General features: G+C 45.6%; 1 protein-coding gene and 1 long non-coding RNA gene across 3 annotated transcripts in view; both read right to left on the bottom strand.

Annotated features, from left to right (window-relative positions):
• Positions 1-869: 869 nt before the first annotated feature.
• On the bottom strand, positions 870-3,605 carry LOC123022224. Its single transcript, XR_006414497.1, has 3 exons — positions 3,243-3,605; positions 1,854-1,940; positions 870-1,329 (listed from the first exon to the last, which is right to left on the bottom strand). It is a non-coding gene; the product is annotated as an uncharacterized LOC123022224 (long non-coding RNA).
• A 16,015-nt stretch (positions 3,606-19,620) lies between these two features.
• URI1 (URI1 prefoldin like chaperone) overlaps positions 19,621-21,283 on the bottom strand; it is a 53,764-nt gene continuing 52,101 nt past the window's right edge. The window contains exon 11 of one of the 2 annotated variants that reach the window (XM_044427647.1): positions 19,621-20,466. In XM_044427647.1, the coding sequence (XP_044283582.1) occupies positions 20,266-20,466 (201 nt within the window). In that variant the 3' untranslated portion in view covers positions 19,621-20,265. The remainder of the gene's footprint in view (positions 20,467-21,283) is intronic. The other variant, XM_044427648.1, reaches the window with a different exon arrangement.

Raw genomic sequence — 21,283 nt, forward strand, 5'->3', positions numbered from 1 at the left:
CGGGGACCTCCTGTGTGGTTTCGCCTCCGCTCATATTTGCTCTCCCCTTTCAATTTCTGCCTTTCGCTTTCACCAAGATTGTCTCCTCCAGGGAGTCCTGCCTTCTCGTGATGTGTCTGAAGTCCAACTGTTTTGTTGTATTCACTGATAGGGAAAACTCTGGCTTGATTTGAGCTCTTGTAAGGCTCTGTTCCTGGCAGTAAGGCTTCACCCTAAAATATGATTTTTGGGGATTTTTAACCTCCGTTGCCTCCATCATTGCAATATGACCACCCTGCGCTTCTCTGAAATGCATTCGGTTCCCAGACTGAAAGAAGTATTTCATTCCTCATTGAGTACTATCTTAAAAGTTTGTTGCATGGATTGTTGAGAAAATGCTTAAATGACTCATAGATGTACATTTCCTTCACAAATGTTGAAATAATGGTGGGAAGACCATCCCTTTCTCAGAGAAGACCTTAGAAAGGACTGTTGGAGCTGGCAGTGGGAGTGGGTGTGTTGGTCCCGAGTAGAGATGTATAGTATTATACCTTACCATCTTTTTGGTACAGAGTTCCTAAACTAGTCTTCCTTAGTCTTCCTTTTAGTCCACCTCCACCTTGGCCACTCAAAGGTTCATTCCAGGATCCCTTCAAATGTTATCAGAAACGAGGCCCTACATTTTAGGGCATGGATTCATACTTAGCCTCCTTCTGGCAATCTACTGCTACACTGCATGTCTGAGATTTCACACCCGCAAGGACAGTGGCACCCAGCTCCCGTGGATGCCTCATCTGTTGCCCTGGCCCTGGGCAACCTAGGTTAGCAGAATCTGTGCCCATCCCACCCACCCTTAGCAATGCTTTGCAAAACGTAAATGAACCCTTCCTTCCAAACTTTGCAAACTCTTGTGAGGCTCCTAGAAGTGAAAAAGTTAAATTTTCCCCAGCCAAACAGCCCACGAGCAGAAATAACCACTCCCTCTCCCCTTTCAACTTGAAAGTAATTTCCACATTTCAGATACTTGCCATTGTCTGCATTTGCTCTTGAAACAAAGTTCTGGTATTAGCTTTTCCTTGCCCCGCTGAGAAACCTGGGACTGACAGAATAGCAGCCATGGGCACTCAGCTTCCCTAAGAACATTAAGGGGAGACTTCCATCTAATTGGCTGTCCCCTTGGGGAGGAAAAAAAGATTCTTTTCCTATTCAAGTTCTTTAGTGCAACTTTTTAAATATGCTCCCATTCAGAACTCTGACTTGTCAAAGCCAAATACAACAGGCTATTCAAGGCTGTTTGTCTCCTGGGCCGAGCAAAGTCATCAAAATTCCACTGCCATTGTTCCTCCTTACCTTTAAAAAGAAAAACAAAGAGATATTTCAGTCCACCATGAAGTCTTTCACTATTAAATCATAGGCTTCTTTGTTGGATGCAAGTTTCAGATTTCCCCCTTACCATCTTTATCAAAGGATAGCTTTGCCTCGCCTTCTCAGGCCACAGTAAATAAAGGCTGAAATATGGATGAGTCAGTATGGGCCGCTTCATTCTCATGCACATTTATTTATTTCATAGTATTTGTATATCATTCTGCCTCCAGACAGGACCCAGGGCTGTGAACAGCACAAAGTTAAAAATAATAATACAGAGGTGTGTCTATATGTAAGTATTCGCATCTTTGGTAACTCAAAGATGCAAGAGTCAGACAGACTCCATGGAGTTTGGAAATATGAATGTTAAGTCTATGACATTTCAGAGAATCCACGCTTTGGAAGGAATCTCAAAAGAACATCCCTTCCAAAGTAGAAAATGCTGTACCCTATTACTGGCAGGCGGGTGTCTACCCTCTGATAAATATCCTTAATGAAGGAGCACTCACCACTGTCGGAAGCCAACCATTCCACGATCCAACCATTTCTCCATCCTTCTTCTTGTAGAATTAACCCACTTCCGCCACTTCTAATCTCTGGAGCAACAGAAAACACATTTCCCCCATCATCTAAATAGCGATAGCTCAGTGGTACATGCAACTCAACACATGCCGCTCAGTCATTTAGAGTATATTTATTTGCAACATTTATAGTGCTCCACATATAAAGATTCCACGGCAGTGGGCAATAAAAAAAGATTTAAGAGGCAAAAAATGCTATATTGATCCATTTAAAAATATCTGTTAAGGAAACTCTGAAAACAGCATCGTTTTGGTGCCAGGATCCGGAGGCAGGGAGTCCCACAGGAGAGGTACCACTGCACTGAGGCCCTGCTCCAGGTGGAATCCAGTGGATCACAGGTCAAGGTAGACGCACTGAAGCCATCCAGTCTGATGTCCTCAGTGACTGGGCAGGTGGACAGGTGTGAAGTGTGCACCCCAGAATCTTGGTCCAAAGCGGCACAGACTATGCATTGGTACCAGACCATTGAACGTGGGTTGGAGGGCATCAGCAGCCAAGCAGTTGCATGCCGTAATGGGGCAGTGCCAAACTTCTCTAGCTCTCCGTTCTCAGCCAGCTCCAGGGGAGCTCTGCACTGCAGGGGTCCCGCCTCAAAGGGGTTAACCTCTGTCCTGCCTGGCCAGGCGTTCCCTGTCCAGGAGAGGCCATAACGGGTGCCTCAGTCAAAGCTAGGGAAAGGCATGCCAAGCCACCAGTCCTGAGCGAAAGCACTGAATCTGGGAGTGCCCCAAGAGTGCAAACTTGATCTTTCAGACGACTGCAGCCCCACCCACAGCCAGCAACAAGACTGTCTCCAAGGCTTGGGGAACGTGGGCCTACAGGGCTGCCGTCTTGCCAGAACTCAGCTGTGGTTTCATAGACTCATAGCATAGCATTGGAAGGGGCCATGAAGGACATCAGCCCTCATCAGCGGTCTCTGAGTCTTGACATGGATCCAGGACTTGCACAGCTTCACCTGATGTTGCAGGGAGACCTTTGCATTGGCTACCAACAGCACCTGGCTCCAAATCCCCTGCTCCCAGGGGCACCATACAAATGGTGGCCATGTTGGGGAAAGAAGCAGCCATGTAGAACCTCATAAGACCAAACACCTGAAGAATAATCGCCCAACGCTACTCTCCACAATTAGCCTCATAGAGCGAGTATAACGTATGTCTCCAACACGCAGCCCAGGGTGTTAGTCCAAGAAGATACTGTGGTTATCGTATCAAGCCAATGAGAGCTCAGGAAAGATTAATGGGGTTGCCCTCTCCCTCTCCCTCTCCTAGGGGTTATTCTTCAGAGCAGCCAAAACTGTTTGCTAAGCAGGTAATTACCAAATCGAGTAATAAACATGCACATGTAAATCAATTCTGTGTGTAAACTCAGAATCTCATCTTTGAGAGCAGCTCATCTTTGTTGCTATTTCCTGGTTATTTCTTGCCACATAATTTCCTTAGGAGGTTCTGCCCTCTTCCCACGCCATTTGGATGAGGAGCTCCTATAACATGTAAGGAAGAACATCACTTTCTCTTCCCTGCAAATGGAAAAACAAATAAAAACAAAGTTCACCCTGGCAGAAAATAATTTACAACTGTTTTGGTGACACATCCACAAAACTTCTAATAGGTCCCTACCATGTTATCCATTTCCACAAAACCTCGCTTGAAAAACCGCATCCTGCCGAGAATACAGGAAACAAACTGTTAATACTTCTCTGGAAGTGGTGATGCAGCAAGTGGCTTCTGCTGGTCCAATAACACGGTTGGTCTTCAGCTGCTGAGCCATGCTGTGTAGTAAAGCGACCGTGCCAGGGATGGATTCTGCCCAGGGAGGGATTCTGAAGGGCCGGTGGTCACCGTGACAGTCCTCGTAGCCGGACCTCCAGAAAGAGTCCAGAAATGTGGGCATCCGATGGAGACTCTCCAAACTCAAACGTTCAAATTCTGTGACATTCCCTCAGCCCAGGTCCTGCAGGTGTTCAGCTCTGACCAAGATCTGGCTTGGTGAGAATCGGCCCCGATGGATTCTCTCCACGGCATCTCCACACCCATAGGTATTTTGCCAGATACACATTTTTGTTTACATGCAGCCTCAGCTTTCTCTTGATTGCGAGGCAGTGCGGAGTGGCCGAGGAGGGCTGTTGTTGACATTTCTGCATTAGCTGGCTTTTGTCAATCTTGGCAGGCTCAGAAATTCTATCTTAAGGGCTGCTCTTTATTAAATTTGCAAGATACAAAACTGTGACTGACAAATAGTCGCTTTTCTTTTGTGAATGCATAAATAATAAATACGCCACTCTAAAAATAATTAAAATATTGCTCAAATTTAAAACATAGAGCAGAGCAGGGGGAGGGAAAGAGGTAATTTCTAGACAGCTTTATATGTAAAAAGGAAAGAACGGAGCACAAGTGAAGCGTGGTAAACAAGTTGGAAAATGCCCCCCCACCCCCACCTCAGAGCTCTGACAGTTTTCAATATTAAGGAGTTGAAAGGGGAGAAAGGAGAATGGATGAAGATCGCCAAAGTCTTCTAGTGCCTCGAACAGAACAACCAGAAAAGAATTCCCACTCTGCCAAAGGGGCAAAAAATATAATCAAGTCACGGTGCGATCCCTCGGCACTGGCTGGGAGGCCAGTGGGTTCTTCGGCAACCTGGCCACAAGGCCCTGCCCGTGGAGCCGGGGCTCCAAAGAGTGGGCCGTGGCCCCGCACCTGTTGTGGAACGAGCGGCTCTAGCTGCCTCCAGCTCACAACTGCATCTCGGTGTGGGAAAAGGGCATGAAGCAGGCAGGGGAGGAGACTGGGGCCACGGACGTCCATGGCTCCCGGTCAGCAGGCCAGGCACCTTCCCGCCCCAGCACTAAACCTAAACAGCCAAACGCCAAAATCTGGCATCTCCCATACTTCTGCTGCAGGGGCGATGGGACGGCATCCTCTGTGACAGGCAATTTTTCTCACCTTTTAGGGTGACAAGCTATGACACCTGGGGGAGCGTTACGGGGTTCGTAGCATCCTGAGGAGCTGCCTTTCCATGGACAGAGAGAAGCAAAGCACAGAGAAGTGGCTGTACACGGCTGTTGGACTAGTGGTGGAAAGGTCTCCCGCGAGGCCACCCATGGCCAGTGGCCAAGGCAAAAAGCAGAAGGGGGTTCTTTGGCCTGCTAGGAGCTGGTCATTCTTTGTGACTACCTGGAATGGAAACCAGCCAGCCCTGGAACTGGTGAATCTGTTTTCCATCCCTCCCTCCCCACAAAAAAAGAAAAGAAAGAAAAAAAGTGGGGGAAATGGAACTAGGAGGAGGAAAAAATGCAGGGAGAAAAGGGGAAAAGCATCATCCCAGCTTCTGCCATAGTCCCAGAAGGTCTTCAGGTGTGACCACTGATCCACCAGACTGTCCACTGGATTGCTGGACATGCACAGAAATGATTGTGGTTGTGATTGTTTACATTGAATTTCTATCCTGCCTGAAGCTGAAGCTCTCTGGGTGGTTTGCAACCTTTTAGGTCACCCATCCAGCTTTCAACCAGGCCTGACTTGTTTAGCTTCCGAGAGGAGTCTCAGGCAGGCACTTCAGGCTATGCAGAAGCTACAACTTCCACCTGACGTCAGACGCCTCAGTCGGCTTCATGGCTCGGCCAGCCTGTTCCGTGCAAACTTTTATCAAGATGCCTCTTCTATGCAGAACTCCTTTATTTGGGGAAGTGTGACCTAATTCCTGCTCTCTGCTCCCCACTCCCCAGTCACCATTATGCATGATAAATAAAACAATGCTATGGAAACACTGAAATCTCTCATCAATGTCTTTGTGAAAGGGGCCCAGATAAATGAGTCTCCGAATCAAAGCGATTACATGACTGACCATGTTTCATCCTCTATGTACAGAGCATAGCCTTTGTAAAGTTGGAGCGATAATAAAAAGTGGTATTGTGTGCTGTGAAAAGCTGTGTGGGTCTGTGCATGACTAATCTGTCTTTCTGCATTATTTTATTCAATCTTCTCTGACTTTATGCCTTTGACATTTTTGCTACACTCAGTAAATTTGAGTGAATAGGCAATTTTAAAGAATTTTTATAGGGCTTCAGAGAAGTCATATGCAGACTGTATCTTTGTTCAGATTTAACAGTTTAAATATTTCCTTTGTCTAGGATGCAGAGTAATCTTTAGTGTGTGTGTGTGTGTGTGTGTGTGGATTTGGAATCAGGATAGAAAAATGTATAGTAGCACATTGCAACATTTCCTCTTAAGGCAGAAAAAAAGGAGGGGAAAAAATTTCAGATGGAGTGGAGTGGCTGTAAAATTCTAGAAGATACAGAAGAACTCTTGGCCTTTAAACTTACCAATGCTGTGTTTGTCCCAGGGCTTCTCTCCCCTTCACAGACACACAGCCAAGATTTCAGGATTTGCCAAGTAAGGCTGAGATCCAAAGAATTCTCTTGGATTTACTCTACTGCGTTCAGAGTTCTTCAAACAGATAACTTGCTTCACAATTCACTCAACATGTGCCATCTCATATTACATGAAGACATTATTGGTTGCTTCCAAAAATATCAATCAATCAATCCAGGTCTGAGATGTTTGACTCTGTTGCATCGGAGCCTTGGGTGTCGAAGGAATGAGAATCAAGACCCCAGAGCTGTGTTCCACTGCCTCCATGCGCTGAACCATTAGACAGAGTTCTTCCTGGAGTACCACAGGGTTCTGGGCTCCGTCCACCCCGCTTTGCCACATTGGTGGGCACTGGGATCCCATTCAAGTTCTCAATGAATGTGCCTATAGATGTACTTAAACCATCTTCCCAGGCATATTCCTTTAATGCATGAGGGAATAGCAACGAAAGACAGGAAAAGGATACTATTTTTACTCACCGCGGGTGATTCACTGAATGCCTTTTTCAAGCTTGCCTTAAAGCAGTGGTCCCTCCAGTGCTCGGTCCTTGGAGCCATTCCACTGGCAAAACACCTGCTGTCTGTAGCAGCGAGGAACTATTCCTGACCCTCTGGAATAGCGAACAGGGGATGGGGCAGAGCTGAAGGGATGGAGGGCCAGGCATGCCATGAAAAGGAAGCAATGCATGGCTCTTTCTTTCTCGGGCCACTTCCTCTCTTCTCTACCCCTTACATGTGCACAGGCGTGAAGCAAAAAAGCAAGCCATTCCTGGATGAGTGGACTGGAGGGCCAGCGACACGGAGGGCTGCACGAGAGCTGTAAATGCGTGTTTCCAGTGGAGCATTAGGAATGCAATGGGAACCAGGGGGCACGCCAGAGGCGGAGAGGGACGAGTTGGCCGAGCTTTGGAGGCTGCTGAAGGGAACACTCTTCTCTGCACTGCACGGAAAGGGTCTGTGAGTGGCCAGCTATTCACTTTGCCTGTATAAGGACCAGGTCGAATTCCTGGCATGGTTCGGGGCCAAACCAGGTGAGCAGTGGTGTGGGTGGCATTTTTTTAAGTAGAGGCGGTGCAGTGTGATCATGTTGGCCTTGGGCTCAGTGGTCTCACAGGTGGCTACCTTTAGACAGGACGTGCTTTACTTCAGTTGTGCAGGACACAAACCACAATTCCTTCCCCTGCTGTTCCCCTTGGACCGCCAGTCCATGCCTGACAACTGCTTCTACACTGCCGACACAATGGAGCAAAGCTGCAGCAACCGAAGTGTTGGCCCAGACTGGCTAAACAGGAAGATGCACCAGTGAATGGAAGGAATGCTCTGATGATGTGTGAGCTGCCTTTTGCGCTCACATGCATCATGGCACTGCTGTGGCTACAGGGAAAACTGAGATTTGTGAGCCCCAGTGCTGACATGTTTGGGACCTGTCTCCCAACACAGCTTGATGGCCATTCAGAACATGCACCGAAGCACTTGGCGTTTGGACTTTGCCCCAAGGACCAATCCTGGGTGCATCACTGCCATCACGATCTGGATCAACACCCTATGGGAAGCGTTAATGCTTGGCCCCATGCCATAGCCCCATTCTCTCTCATATGCACATACATGTACATACGGCCGAGATTTACATGGGAGGGAGCTTCCATTGGCACTAAAGGGAGTTTTTTCCCTCTCCCAATGCAAATAGCAGGGTTGGCTTGGCTTGGCTTGGCTCGAAAACATAATTATCACCATCCACACAATTGCCAGCTGCATGAATTGTCTCTGCCTAACTTGGTCCTAAAGCAGAAGGAGAGAACTTTGCCTATCCCTTTGGAGAGCACCCAGCCAGTGGAGCTGGGTTGGGTGGAGCAGTAATCTGACTTAATCAATATCGGTTTTTAATATTTGGCTCCTTCAAGATGATGTGGATCAGTCTTGGTTCTCAAAAAGGATAGGTTTGGAGATATCAGAGCAAAGAGAACTTGAGAGGAGAGGAGAGGATGCAAGGCAAGAAAGCTAGATGGATGAGGTCTGTTCATGACTGAAAAGAAATGAACAAGGGTTCCATAGTCTGTCACCCATCATCTCCAGCTGGCATGGCCACTGGGAAAAGCAAGACAAATTACATACCAAGAGTTTAGCTAACTCCCCATTATAGCTTATTTGATTGTGTTCACAAAAGCCAAGAGACTCCAGGGATGACCCACAGGAGTCGTTTCGCCTTGCCATGTAAGGACCCTAAAATTCACTATTCTGCAGCATCACCACCTTATGGAAAATCTTTGGAGCCAAGTTCCTAAACAACAAATGCTCAGAGGACATAATGTAGTGAGGGCTAGCATCTGAGCAACATTTATCCCACATACTCCTTGCCACCATTAACCTTTTAAAGAGATCTAAATGCAATAATCATATATCTTAAGGCCTTCTAAGGAAGCGGATATTTCATCTGAAGGCAGGAGATTCTTCTGGCCTCGAACCAACATTATGCAACTGCCGCTGGAGCTGAAGTTTGCTTTGGTGTCTCACCTCCAAATGAAAGGGATCCAGATTTCACCCCACCCCACAGATATGTGTATCAAGCCTTTCTCTGCTCGCTTAGCTGAAAGGAATATTTCATTTCATCATCATACGATGCTAGGAAAATGCTTTAAAAATGCAGAGACACACAGGGAGTAAACCTTCAGATTCAGGAGAACACAATTCATTGATGGATTTCCTATAAGAAGCAGCTGCTTCTGTAGCTGATGTATCCCATCCAGGTTTTGGACCCCGTTCCCACAGGCACAGTGTGTTACTTTACTCTTTAAGAACCATTATCATAAAAGGCTGGATAAACAAGAAGAACATGCCACTGACAATTAGCTCCACAGAGCAGTTTCCCATTGATTTATAATGCTAAACATTTCAGCTTGATCAACCCTCTAGTCGAAAGATGCCGAGACGGAAAAGAAGGAGAACAAGACGGCGACGAAAGAGCGGCTGTGTTTGCAAATTTTATTTTTTAATGAAAGGGCTTTGAGCTTCTCCACCCCCCCCCTTGAAAAACAAAAGTGGGGGATGTTTGCCAACTTAAAGGAATCCTTACCAATATTAGTTATAAACCACCCAGAAATGCCATTTGCATTTTTATAACCTTGTTACTTAAAAGTGAAACAGGGGAGGTGGAGGTTGGGTGATAGCATTCTCTGTGGGCTTTAATCCCAGCCTGAGCTCTTTATGCTTGAGAGCCCCTTATGATGCTGTAACTAACCTCAAACCTGAAACAGCAGGAGGGCAACAAACCCCAGAATAGAGCAATGTCATGCTTTACAGGCATAGTCTCTGCAACAGCATGAATGAGGGGGAAAAAAACCCGGTTGCCTAGGAAACACTCTGGTCTTAGTAATTATTACTGTAACTGTCTGCACACCCCACCTATAACAGAAATGAATAATAAATTATCATCACTGACTGGCAGGTTTCTGTTGTTGCTTCTGCTCACCACTGCTACCTACTGGCATGCAAAATTCATTACATACAAATAGCAGGGCTCTGATCCGACCGAGCTGGGCAGGCAAGGCCAGGAGAAGATGAGCCTTCCTCCTCCTCTGGTCATGGAAGACGCCAGCAGCCGCTCGCCAGATGGAGCTGTGCTGAATTCAGCAGGGAGCAGGCCATTGTTCTGGTGAGGTCTCCTCGATGCAAGGAGCGTGAAGCTGAAGTGAGGACCAGCTGAGCACAGAGAAAAGGTTGGGTGACTTCCAAGGGCTTTTCCTTCAAGCCGGGCTTGTTGGTTTTAAATGGGCCTTGGATGGATCATTGATGGATTATAGCCCGGAGGTTACTGTGGTTTAGAGGAATTTAGGAGAATTTTAGGAGAATTTTAAAAATGGGTGGCTGTTGGCAGGGTGAGTTGATTTTATTGGCTTCTTTTGGGGTTTGAGCTTAGACAAGGCAATCCTTTAGGCAAAGCACATTTACATGTGCTGTCTGTGTGTGTGTGTGTGTGTGTGTGTGTGAGAGAGAGAGAGAGAGAGAGAGAGAGAATTATCCATGTTAAGACCATGGTTAGGACCAAGTTGTTTTCCCAATTAAAACCCCTCACTTCAAATGTTCTTTGTCCCATTGAAGCAGGGGTGAACGGCTTGTGTACCAAATGTTTTGGCCTACAACTCTCATGGGCCTTCACCAATGCTCATGTGGCTAGGATAATGGGAGTTGTAGCCCAAGATACCCGGGAGGCTCCATGTTGTCCACCCGCTGGGTTGAATAAAAGGTATGGCTGAACAGTTTCTGTGGTCTCGTCCTGCTTGGTCCTGAAAACATATTTGGGGCATCATTTGAAAAGGGTGAAGCATTATCCTGACAAGCTGAGGCATAGCCAGATGTGCGTCTTAAGAAATTGGGGCTGGCTTTAGCACTGAGGAGAGAGGTTCTACATCTCAGAATTCCTACCATCCAATCTGTGAAATGCTTTCTAGTTTATTGCCTCCTTCCCTTTCCCCTGCTATGTCCACCTCTGTGACCCTATCCAGAGTCATGGAAGTGCACATGGAATCTGGGGCCCACACAAACCCTGTATATCTGATTATGAGGGTATCTGGATAAATGCACATCTTAACCTTCATAAAAAATTTTAAAAGCTGGTTAGTATTTTAGAATCTGATCCAGCGTGAAATTACTATAAATAAAACCCTGTCCAGTAGTTTTGATCAATTAAACTCCATAATTAACAAAGATACTCCATTCATCTTAGATGGTCTAATTTGCAGTACAGTATTAAAGGACTTCCACTGGAAGATGAGTTTGTTTAGAAATTAGAACACACTTGGTGATGCACTGGATTTGATTTAAAAGACACAGTGGGAGTTGGCAAAATTCACATACCATGGGGTTAATGTGGGTTAGAACAGAGCTATTTGTAATACAAAAATATTGCATGCGAAATACGCACTCACACAATTCCTTTTAATCCAAGCTCATATTTTGCAACAAGAATCACTGATAAAATGAACAGTAATAACAGCTGTTGGAAGCTAGCAATTTATTTACTTTTTTAAAATATTGACATTTATAGTCCACCTTTCTGAGTAGAGTCTACTCAGAAAGCACTGCCCTTCTTTCCTGAAGATATGAATTTAAAAGCTAATTAACATACCAGGAAGTTGTCACATCAATACTGCACTAGTAACATTGATCCAAGCTCCAGGCTGGAGCAGGTTGGCCATGCATCCCCAGGTGGGGCTGTCCTCTACTTTGAATACCTCATCTCTCTGACAGTCCATCCACTCGAGGTCTCCCGTAAAACATCACCTGATGCCAGCTGGGCCTTGAACCTGTTCCTCAAGGGCACCTGGAGAAAGCACCCGAGCAAGACACACAAGGTACCAGGTCACAGTCTGAAGAGATGTGCTTCATTTCTATTTAACTTAGACTTGTTTCAAAACCTGCCCATTTACCACATGTCCACAGTTCATGTAAGCAATGTTCTCAATGCATTTCTTTGGAGACAATTCACAAGTCACCATCCTAAGCTTAAGGTTTGTCATTCTGATACCAAGAACATTCTAAGGATGTCTCCTTGACCTTCTCCCAAAGCCCTCAAGGAAAATAATCCTACAATCTTCATAGGTCGCTTGTTCAGCTAGTGAATAGTTTGTAGTGGTTGGAATTTGGGCCGTCCTTTGGTGCTATAACATCGAAGCATTGGGGGCCCGCAACTATTTGCACTTGCCAAGAACTGCTCAACATGGCGCTTCTATCTCAGAGAGCATTACAAACAGTATCACCCGAGTTCCTTTGGCTAGAGGTGCAGGCAACTCCATGTTCTCCTGATGGAAAACGGCCACTTCTATAACCCCTGAAACTGGGCGATGTTGGCTGGGCTGCCAGGAGTGGAAAGTCTAAATCTCTTGCCAATTCTTTCATGGACTGATTTCCACTTCCATAAGATGAGATACCCGAGATTCAATTATTTTTTCATCTCCCTGAAAAGCAGTACTGGAGGACCTCCAGAAGAATATGGTATACCTACTATAGGTATAGTAGGCATGCCTAGACCTACTAGATAGGTAGGTGTGTGTCAAATGAACACTGGGAGGGACAAGGGGCAGCGCTATCTGCAAGATCAAAGCCTCAAACCATAAAGCTCAGATTTCATACCTGGTGGACACCAAAGTGCCCACAGACACCTCTCTTGGTGCCCACTTGGCTTCTGACCTCTGTTGACTTTTTTTTACTTACCTTCATACTACTGCAAAGTTCAACCAACAGGCTGACATACTGCAAATATGCAGGAGTGATATTGAATTTTGGAGCTTGGATCCCATTTTGGCTTTACTGCACTTACGTTCCAGGGCAATTTCTTTGGTTGCACCAGTTCGCCTGCTGGGAAATTTGTTTCCGACCATGCTGGTCTAAAACATTAGTGTCTTTAAGTTTGCCACAAAAACAATTACATTTTTCAGCATCAATCGTCCTCTATCCTCAATACACACACACAAATATACTGATCACAGATTTCATATTTTGATTCTTATCAAGTGGTTTAACACCATTTTTGTGGTTGTTGTAGTTGCCCTGGTTACCACACCTATTATTAGACGGTCCTCTTGAATTTAAAAAAAAAAAAAAAAAGCAGCAGAGCTACACATTTGGAAATATCACTTGGCCCAGTCCTCTTGCAATTCCATCACTTCAGAATGGAAGGTGAGGGTTACATGTTTGAATGATTCACCTCATAAAAACCCACCAACAAAGCTATGTACCTAGAAAGCCAGAATATGGGGGGTCAAGGCAAATCCAGTGCTCTTTACCCTCTTGAGTTAGCTTTCTGCAGGAAGGAAGGATTTGCAGCACAGGTGCGTCACGCATTTCCACTATAACAATGAACCACTTGTCGAGCGCAGCTTTTGTGGTGTTCAAACTAGGCTGCAGGGAAGGAGAATCATCTGTTGTGTACCATTTATTTCTCTTCTTTTTTCTGGAAGACTGTGGTTAGCACTGAGTTGGGAAGCTCTTCTCTTTTATCAGTTACAGACTTGCATTTGCAGTTGTGTGTGTTTGCAAGTTGCTTCGAGAGTGCATCACCATTATCATTATCCACCAGTCTAGAGGCAGCCAGTGTTCCTGAATGAACCTTGGTTCAAGCAACATGCATATCAGCAAAACGTAAGCTCACCAAACTTCTCCATATTCCATCTCAAACCTTGCTCCAACTAGAGTTCTTTTCAGACTGCAAGCTTTTCCATTTTATTTTGGCATGAAAATATATGCATATTTCCATTCAGATTTTTCCAAATATACCACTCAATGTGGATTTGAAACATGTGCATCCTTCTTCCATTGGTTAAAGCATGTTTGTGAATGTTTTTCAAAAGTGCACATTTCTCAAATGCAGACAGGCTACTGAACAAGTTCCCCTTTATTCCACAAATCATCTTTGCGCAAGCTACCTTTGCACCCATGTTGAGCCTGTTTTGGCCTGGAAGTAAAAACTGAGCAAATGCTGATTCAAAACAAACCAAAACAGATCTCTCGCACATCCCTACTTGGCTCCATGGAAATACAAACCATGGTGTGAGAATGCCCACCATCCTTGACAAGAGGAAATGAGGCAGAGATGCAGGGTGTCATAAAGAATGGGGCAAGAAGACTGGAGGGGACACGGTTCCTCAACACGAATACCCCATTGTTAGGAGTTCCCTCCATGCGCTACCCTTTAAACAAATCTGTACCTTGACGGTGCTTTCTTTCACAAAACAATACAGCAGAGAGACACACATCATATGCACTTCCTTGCCTCTGAGGAGAACCACAATCAAGATATTAATAGTCAGTTTGGTGGAGTGGTTAGTGTAGTGGAACCACTCCTTCCATAAAAGAGGTTTCAATGGCCGTGAATTCTGAACCAGACAAAGAGGAGGCCAGAAGCCAGAGGCCAGGCAAACCCTGGCAGTCTCAGGTTCTCTGTGTGTACTCAGTATCATTGATCTGAGGATACAGCCTCAGGTTAAGAGAAGCCCTTGTCCTTCCAAGCAATTGCACCTGAATCAGGAGGCCCCAGCCTTAAGATGTGATTTGCACTTGGCAGTTTGGAGGGAAGGAGAGGCATTCTGCTTGGAATCAACTTTCATTAAACTACATTTCCCAAATGTCTAGTATTCCAGCTTGGCTGGCTGCTTGTCTTACTGCAATGCTCTTTTGTTCTACAAAGCCAGCCTTTTGGTTGGAAAGTGCCTCACCTGGTCTGCCTGGGAGGAGGAGGATAAAAATGGCCACAGCAAGTTTGTTGAGCTTGGGCTCTGGAGTCCTGACTTTCTAGCCCCCACTCACCCATGAACCTCAACGGGGGTAGAAACTGGGCCCACTACTTCCAAAATGCAGCCTTCAAAGTCAGAGCAATACAACATTGGAACCAGCTGCCTGGAGAGGTGGGGGGCTCTCCCACACTGGAGACATTAAAAAAGAAACTGGACAGTCATCTGAGTGGGATGGTGAAACATAGTGTCCTGCAACAGCAGGAGGTTGGACCTGATGGTCTCCTTGGCCCCTTCCAACTCTTCTATTCTATGATTCTATGAAAGCACCATGAGTTGGTCTCTCCCCCACCCCTTTCCCACCCCTGCAGACTTAGACAACATCCTAGAGGCAGTTTATTTGAGCTCTACCAGTTACAAAGCAGCATAATGTTCTCTTTGAGCTGTGGGAGTGGCATCCACATGTGAAAAGCCAAATCCACATTAAAACTTCCCTCCCTTTCAGAAAGACCCGGACTCCACCCTCAGGGTGGTTCTTGCCACTTACTGGTGAGGCAACCAGGATGACCGGCACTTGCTTTGCCCATTGGCTCTCTACAGGCTCAAGGGTCTCCCCCTCAATCTCTACCCCATCCTTCTCTGACATGTCTTCACCTTTTCCAAGGTGGGTTGGTTCTCAAGCGGTGTCTGAGTTAACTTCTCTTGGTAGCCTTGGAACCACAAAGGCCTTTGCCTTTCCACCTGCTCGTCTGAATCTGAAGAATCCATCTGAGAAGACTGGGACTTGAGAGTGGGCACCCTCTCTCCATCAAGCTGGATACCTGCCTCTGAACTGGCAGGAAGGGTGGGGTCAGAGTGCTTAGTTGAAATGCCATGACCCGTGAGCGTCAAGATAAGTGGCTGGTGGGAACCAAACAGCCCCTGGTTTAGCAGGAGACACTGGAAAAGTAGTCAGAGGGGGAAGGGTGTAAGATCAAGTCCAGCTGTTTGACGCCAGGTCAAATGAGGTCCAAGTGAGCAGCATCCAATGCTCCTGCCATCTGGCCCACAAGCAGCATGAACTAGCAGCGTGTAAGAAATCTGGTTTGGCAGTGGGAATCTGTCAGATTTCCTTAGCTCAGCTCCCTGGACTTCAGCCCAGTCTATCTCTTCCCTAAGTCATTCGCATCAAGCATTCATGTGGGCATCCAGCAGGAAGCAAGTCCAACTGTTGTACATTATTTTACAGATGTGCAGGTGTAACAAGTGAGGCTGGCTTGTGCACATGCCACTCACACGCCTGCTGTGCAAGGGGTTTCTGCTTCCACACATGTAATCTGTGGGCTTTATATATTTAGCAGGAGAATATTTCAGCACAAACAAGGAGCCTGCAAGTATTTTCAAGCATTCAGACATGATCTAAGCTTAGCTCACTTCCTAGACCAAGGCTGAGAATGGGAAAGAAGTCCAGCAAGTGCAAGAGAGCTGAATTCTGGGCAGACCTTCACGTTACTAACATGAACATCCCTGAAGGTGGAGCCAACTCTGTTTGGTGGAGAAAGGAGAAGGGGAATTAAGTCTGCTATCAAATTCTGGCATGGACGGCACTAAAGCCACAGTCAGAAAGTTCATTAACTTGATGGAGGCTTCTTGCTAACAACTTTTACATTTAGTCACTTCGTATCACAAATTCAACCCTGACCGGCCAGTCAGAACATCACAAAAACTGTAGTTAGAAGCCTTTCATCTTGATCTGCTGGGAAGGAAAAAGATGAGAGGATGCGGTGCATGAGACCAGCTCATATCACTGGATAATGCTGGGTCAGTCACTGACTGTCAGTTTAACCTACCTTGTAGGGTCGTTCTGTGGATAAAACAGAGGCCCAGGTTTATGGTTTGGCTGCCTTGGTTTCTTTGCAGGAGAAAAGACAGATTATAAATGTAATAGAATAAACATTACTTCCATTGTTAAGTGGCAATGAAAAGTCACTGACCTTACTGAAAAGCAAGAGAGGCTCTTAAGAGAGAGATTCCAGCACATGCACTAGCAGGACTTGAGTCTAGGCAGATGGAACCAAAATACCTCTGAATGTGGCAAGGCTAGCTTACATAATGAAGTGGGTGAAGTAATATGCATGATCATCAAAGAGAGCGAGGGGATACGAGTGTAAGAGCACATTATCTCCAACTACCCAACAGCATCACTGAATTCATATAAAAGGCTGGTGCCTATGAAATGCGGAATCTTATACTGGATACAGAGTACATTTTTGTCTATTCTTGTGTTAGAAGACGCATACCCTAGAAGGCCCACCATTTGTACTCTTCCTACTTGGATTTAAAGTAATTGATAAAGTGTTGCCCAATTACTCAGGGGCACATTTAGTTGACTGCTTGGAAAAAGGAAGAGGATTTATGAATGACATTGCCTATTCTAAGGTGATGATGCTCCCAAGCATGTATTATGGATCACAACACTATTGCCTGCCTTACCAATTTGTACTTCAACAAACCACAGCGGTCCCTCAAGTCTCTTGATTTTAGTTATGTTTAGACGGTGTCACTTTGACTACTCAGAAGCACACAATGCCCAAAAGAATGCATGTGCTATTAATAAATAGAATTCAACTTTCAGTAGCTAAACATCCATCCGGAGCCTGTTACTTATGTGTAAAATGGCAGCCGGGCTCAGTGATTACCAACCATTGACAGCAGCAGGAGAAATTCCATGAACCCTGATAATGGAGCTGGAAGGAGGAGTAAAAAGGATCACACAAAGCAGTTAAGTTTCCAAGAAAATCAGTGAGATGTGCACCATGTAAGAACAGTTAGGATCGTGGCCTGTTTTCTCTAATTAACCAGCTCTGCTAGATTAGATTAGATCTCAACCCCTTTGTTATTTAAAATACATATTCATAGCACTATATTTTATAGATGCACTGTTCTGGTTACAAAATAGCTCCTACTTTTCTAGGACATAATTTCATTTTGTTTAGCCAAGAATTCATTAAAGAAGCTATAAATAACCTCCTTTAAATATTTAGCCGTGAATAGAGGGTGGACTGGCATTGATGGCTTATTTTAGTACTAACGCAATATGCTTTAGAGCCATAAAATCTACATTTCAGCATGTATCAAGCTAATGATTAACACCTCCAATGTGGTCTGTGATATCCAATTACACCGTGTACGTTGCAATCCCAATCATCACCCCCAATCCAAGGAAGCAATCAGGATTAGGCCTCACCAAGTTCTTCTGTTAGATTGCAAAGGGGCAGCCATAATCAGAATGCATATAGCACCATAGCCTCGTTGGACCAGTTCTTGCCTGAATTTTATTTCTGAGACACCAGTCTTTAGCTTGGCCAGCTATGCACAAAGAAAGACACTGTGGTCCATAGAAATAGCAGTAGATGGATTTTTCTTTTGACTCATATTTAGACTTTCCACCAAGGATTTTTAAGCATTATCTTGGCCTACCTACTTAGAAATAAACCCAATGAGTTCCGTGGTTCTGCAGACCTGCAGGCTAAATTCAAGGCTGTCCATGGAGATGCATAGCCGACTGGCTAACTGACTGCCTCACTTGGCTACTTGAGGCAATTTAAGATGTAATTAGGCTAAGTTTACTAAATCCTGCCCTAACCCTCTAGCTACTGAAGCATGTGGCTGCTAAGGAAGATTTTCAGATCATTCCAAGTTTGGTCCATAGCAGACCATCGGAGATACTTACCGTATTTTTCGCTCTATAAGACACACCTGACCATAAGACGCACCTAGTTTTTAGAGGAGGGATCCATGGAAAGCTTCCTGATAATCACAGGCACATTCCCCATCACTTCCCCATGGGCTTCATTAAAAGACGGGTTGCCATTTGGAAACACACACCAACCTGTGATTAACAGCTCTCACCTGCGCCGGATGAGGGGGGCGGAGCAGGGCGCGCAGAGCGCGTGCCGGCCAGGTGTGGTGCAGCCGGGCCGGCAGCGTGCCAGCGGTGGTCTTCGGGGCAGTGCGGCAGTGGCAGGTCTTCCCGGGCGGTGGGGGTGAGCAGTCCGTCTCTCCGTGCGGCCGGCGGGCTAAAACCCGCAGCTCCTCCTCCTCCGCACCGCTCCCCGAGCGGCACAGCTCTCACCTGCGCCGGAGGGGGGGGGCGGAGCAGCACGCACCGAACGCGTTCCGGCCAGGTGGTGCCACATGGTGCAGGCGGGCCAGAAGCGTCCCGGGTGTCAGGCACACACACATTTGCTCTATAAGATGCACAGACATTTCCCCTTACTTTTGAGGGGGGAAAATGTGCGTCTTATAGAGCGAAAAATACGGTACCTCACCAGATTTTCACATGTGTCAAAGCATGGAAAAAGGAACCCAAATGGCAAGGAGAAAAACAATCTGTTTTCACTTGTTAGTGGCCCATTTCTAGGGTCTCAGAGAAGCCAATTTCACATCCTTTCCAGTCTGCTCCCTCCAGCCATAAGACAGATGGGGTTCGCTTTTGACAAAACTCCCGTGAAATAGGTCTTCGGAATGGGGGTCCCCGCTGAGAACACTTTCCTTGGTGCCTTGGCCACACAGGTGCAGAAGTAGCAAACCGAGAAGCCCATCTACCACACATGGCAGAACACAGGGGTGGAAATGGCTTCTAAGGGCATTTGGGCCAGGATGGAAATACAACTCAAGAGTGGCTGGGAGGGTCAGTTCTTTGGTAAGGGATGCTGCTTCAAGAGCAATGGTGCCGGCCTTTCAGGTATTTCTGAAAGCTGAGTAGACAGAGCCCTTCTTTCTGGTTACAGGGCCATGCTGTGCCTCGAACTCGCACTGTGGACTCTGGACCACAGCAGAAGCCAGTCTCCTCCTGGAGCAGCCCCCAGCACTGGAATTACCCTTCTGGAAACACAGAAGATTGGGACAGTCTCCTAAGGGCTAAAGCTCCTTTAGTTTAAGGGCAAGCTGTTTTCCTCCTGAGCGTGTAATTTCCATTGACATTAGTAAGTGCTTTTTACAAAAGAAAGAAGTGAATGAATGGTTTTGCAATGGGAAGCGCAGGGAACATTTCAGAAAGTCTGTAAATGAGAAAACATCTCTACCCTGTTTTACTATTTGACCCAAAGGAAAATACTCTCAACATTTCTGATATTTTCTTTTTACTTGAAAAGTTTAATTTTACAAAATACTGGGGAAGGGTGAGGGGTTCCATCAAAGAAACTTCCCTGCAAAGTGGGTGAACACAGCATTCTGTTTCATCAATTGTATACAAGTTATCAGGGGTTTTATGCTAGTAGGAAAGAAATGATTAGTCAGCACAGACACCTAAAAGGAAACCCTACAAAACAATGGGGGATACAAGAGAGTCTTAAAATGCTAAAGCAAATCATGAAATATAATTGTTGGCTCTATTTGAAAGTTGCAGAGTTACTTTCAAACGATCCATATGGTACGTAGAACATCACATCTGGTACAAAACTGCCTGTATTGAGATTTAAACACACACACACACAAAGCGTTATGAAGATTATTCTTTTGAAAATTATTCCAAGTGCTGTTATCATAAGGCAAACATGTACAAAGGTGCTGACTGCATACAGGGATATTAAGAAAATAAGGAGAATTTTGAAGTTTTTGCTCACAGATTTTTTTTTTTAAAGAAATACCATCAACAAGAGGTCTAAACATGAACAATATCAACTCAACACAGTCTGCCGTTTTATTAGCTAGATGGAAGCCATCTTACATACTGTGCCACTACACATGAAAATCCAAAACTTCCATTGTCTACATATGACCTAGGCTTTTCTGTTGCATTCTGGCAGCTTTGAATTTTGAAACCCGCTTTGTGGCCTCTTCTGAAGGTTCAGACAAAACTTCTTCAGATTTTCGCTCCAGAATGGTGGGAAGGACAGGATAGGCAATTACTGGGTGTGGCGCTGAAGCGGGAGACAAAGGTTCTTTCTCAACAACAGTTCCCGAGAAAGCCTACAAGAAAAAGAAGACTTCAAAAAGCAGCTAAGTCCCAACTGCAAAACAGGCGTATTCAAGTTTGCTACCTTCGTTACCATTAGTATTTCTCTAAGTCAGAAATACGGAAACTGCCCTCTAACCAGTGCTAGCTCCTTGCAGGAGGAAGCTGTACTTAACCTCAACTGTCAAGAAAACCAGAAGGAATGCCAGTGTGTTAAAAAGTGCTATGGACCATAATTCACAGCTAACTGAAAGCAACAACAAAAACTGGTTTCTTCCCTGACATTGATTCAGGAAAATAAAAATGCCGGTATCTCCGGTAACAAACATGGCAACATTGCAGAATTGGACTCTGTGACTATTTCAGTCCTATATATTGCATTTCATGCTCTGACACATGGCCTTTTTCAATTGCTTCAAGGCAACACACACCACAGAGATCAGATCCTACATATCTCACAGAAGAAAAATCATACCAACAAGCTCAATACACTTTTACATGGAAGAAAACTGCCAAGGAGATGCCCCAACCCGTACTCATTTTCCTTCTGTGCAAGTCTAAATCGAAAACATACACGCTGCCACAAGATACAGGCCAGGGTGTCCTTTGGGCACAATCCAGAGATAAGGAAGACAAAGTAGCAGGCCCCCCTGACCAGAATGTTATTAGACATCACCAGGCAAGAACATCAGGCCCATGAATGGAAAATAGCAGACATCCGTGTTAAATCAAGTGAAGCAGAAGGAGCAGATCAGACCACAGCAGTCGCGCTTTCAGAACTTAAAAAGGCGAGAAAGAGATGCTAAGTGTGGTGCCATGTCTGAGCACTGC

The sequence above is a fragment of the Varanus komodoensis genome, unplaced genomic scaffold (genome assembly GCF_004798865.1).
Source record: "Varanus komodoensis strain SLA01 unplaced genomic scaffold, ASM479886v1 scaffold19, whole genome shotgun sequence".
NCBI classification, from domain to species: Eukaryota; Metazoa; Chordata; class Lepidosauria; order Squamata; family Varanidae; genus Varanus; species Varanus komodoensis.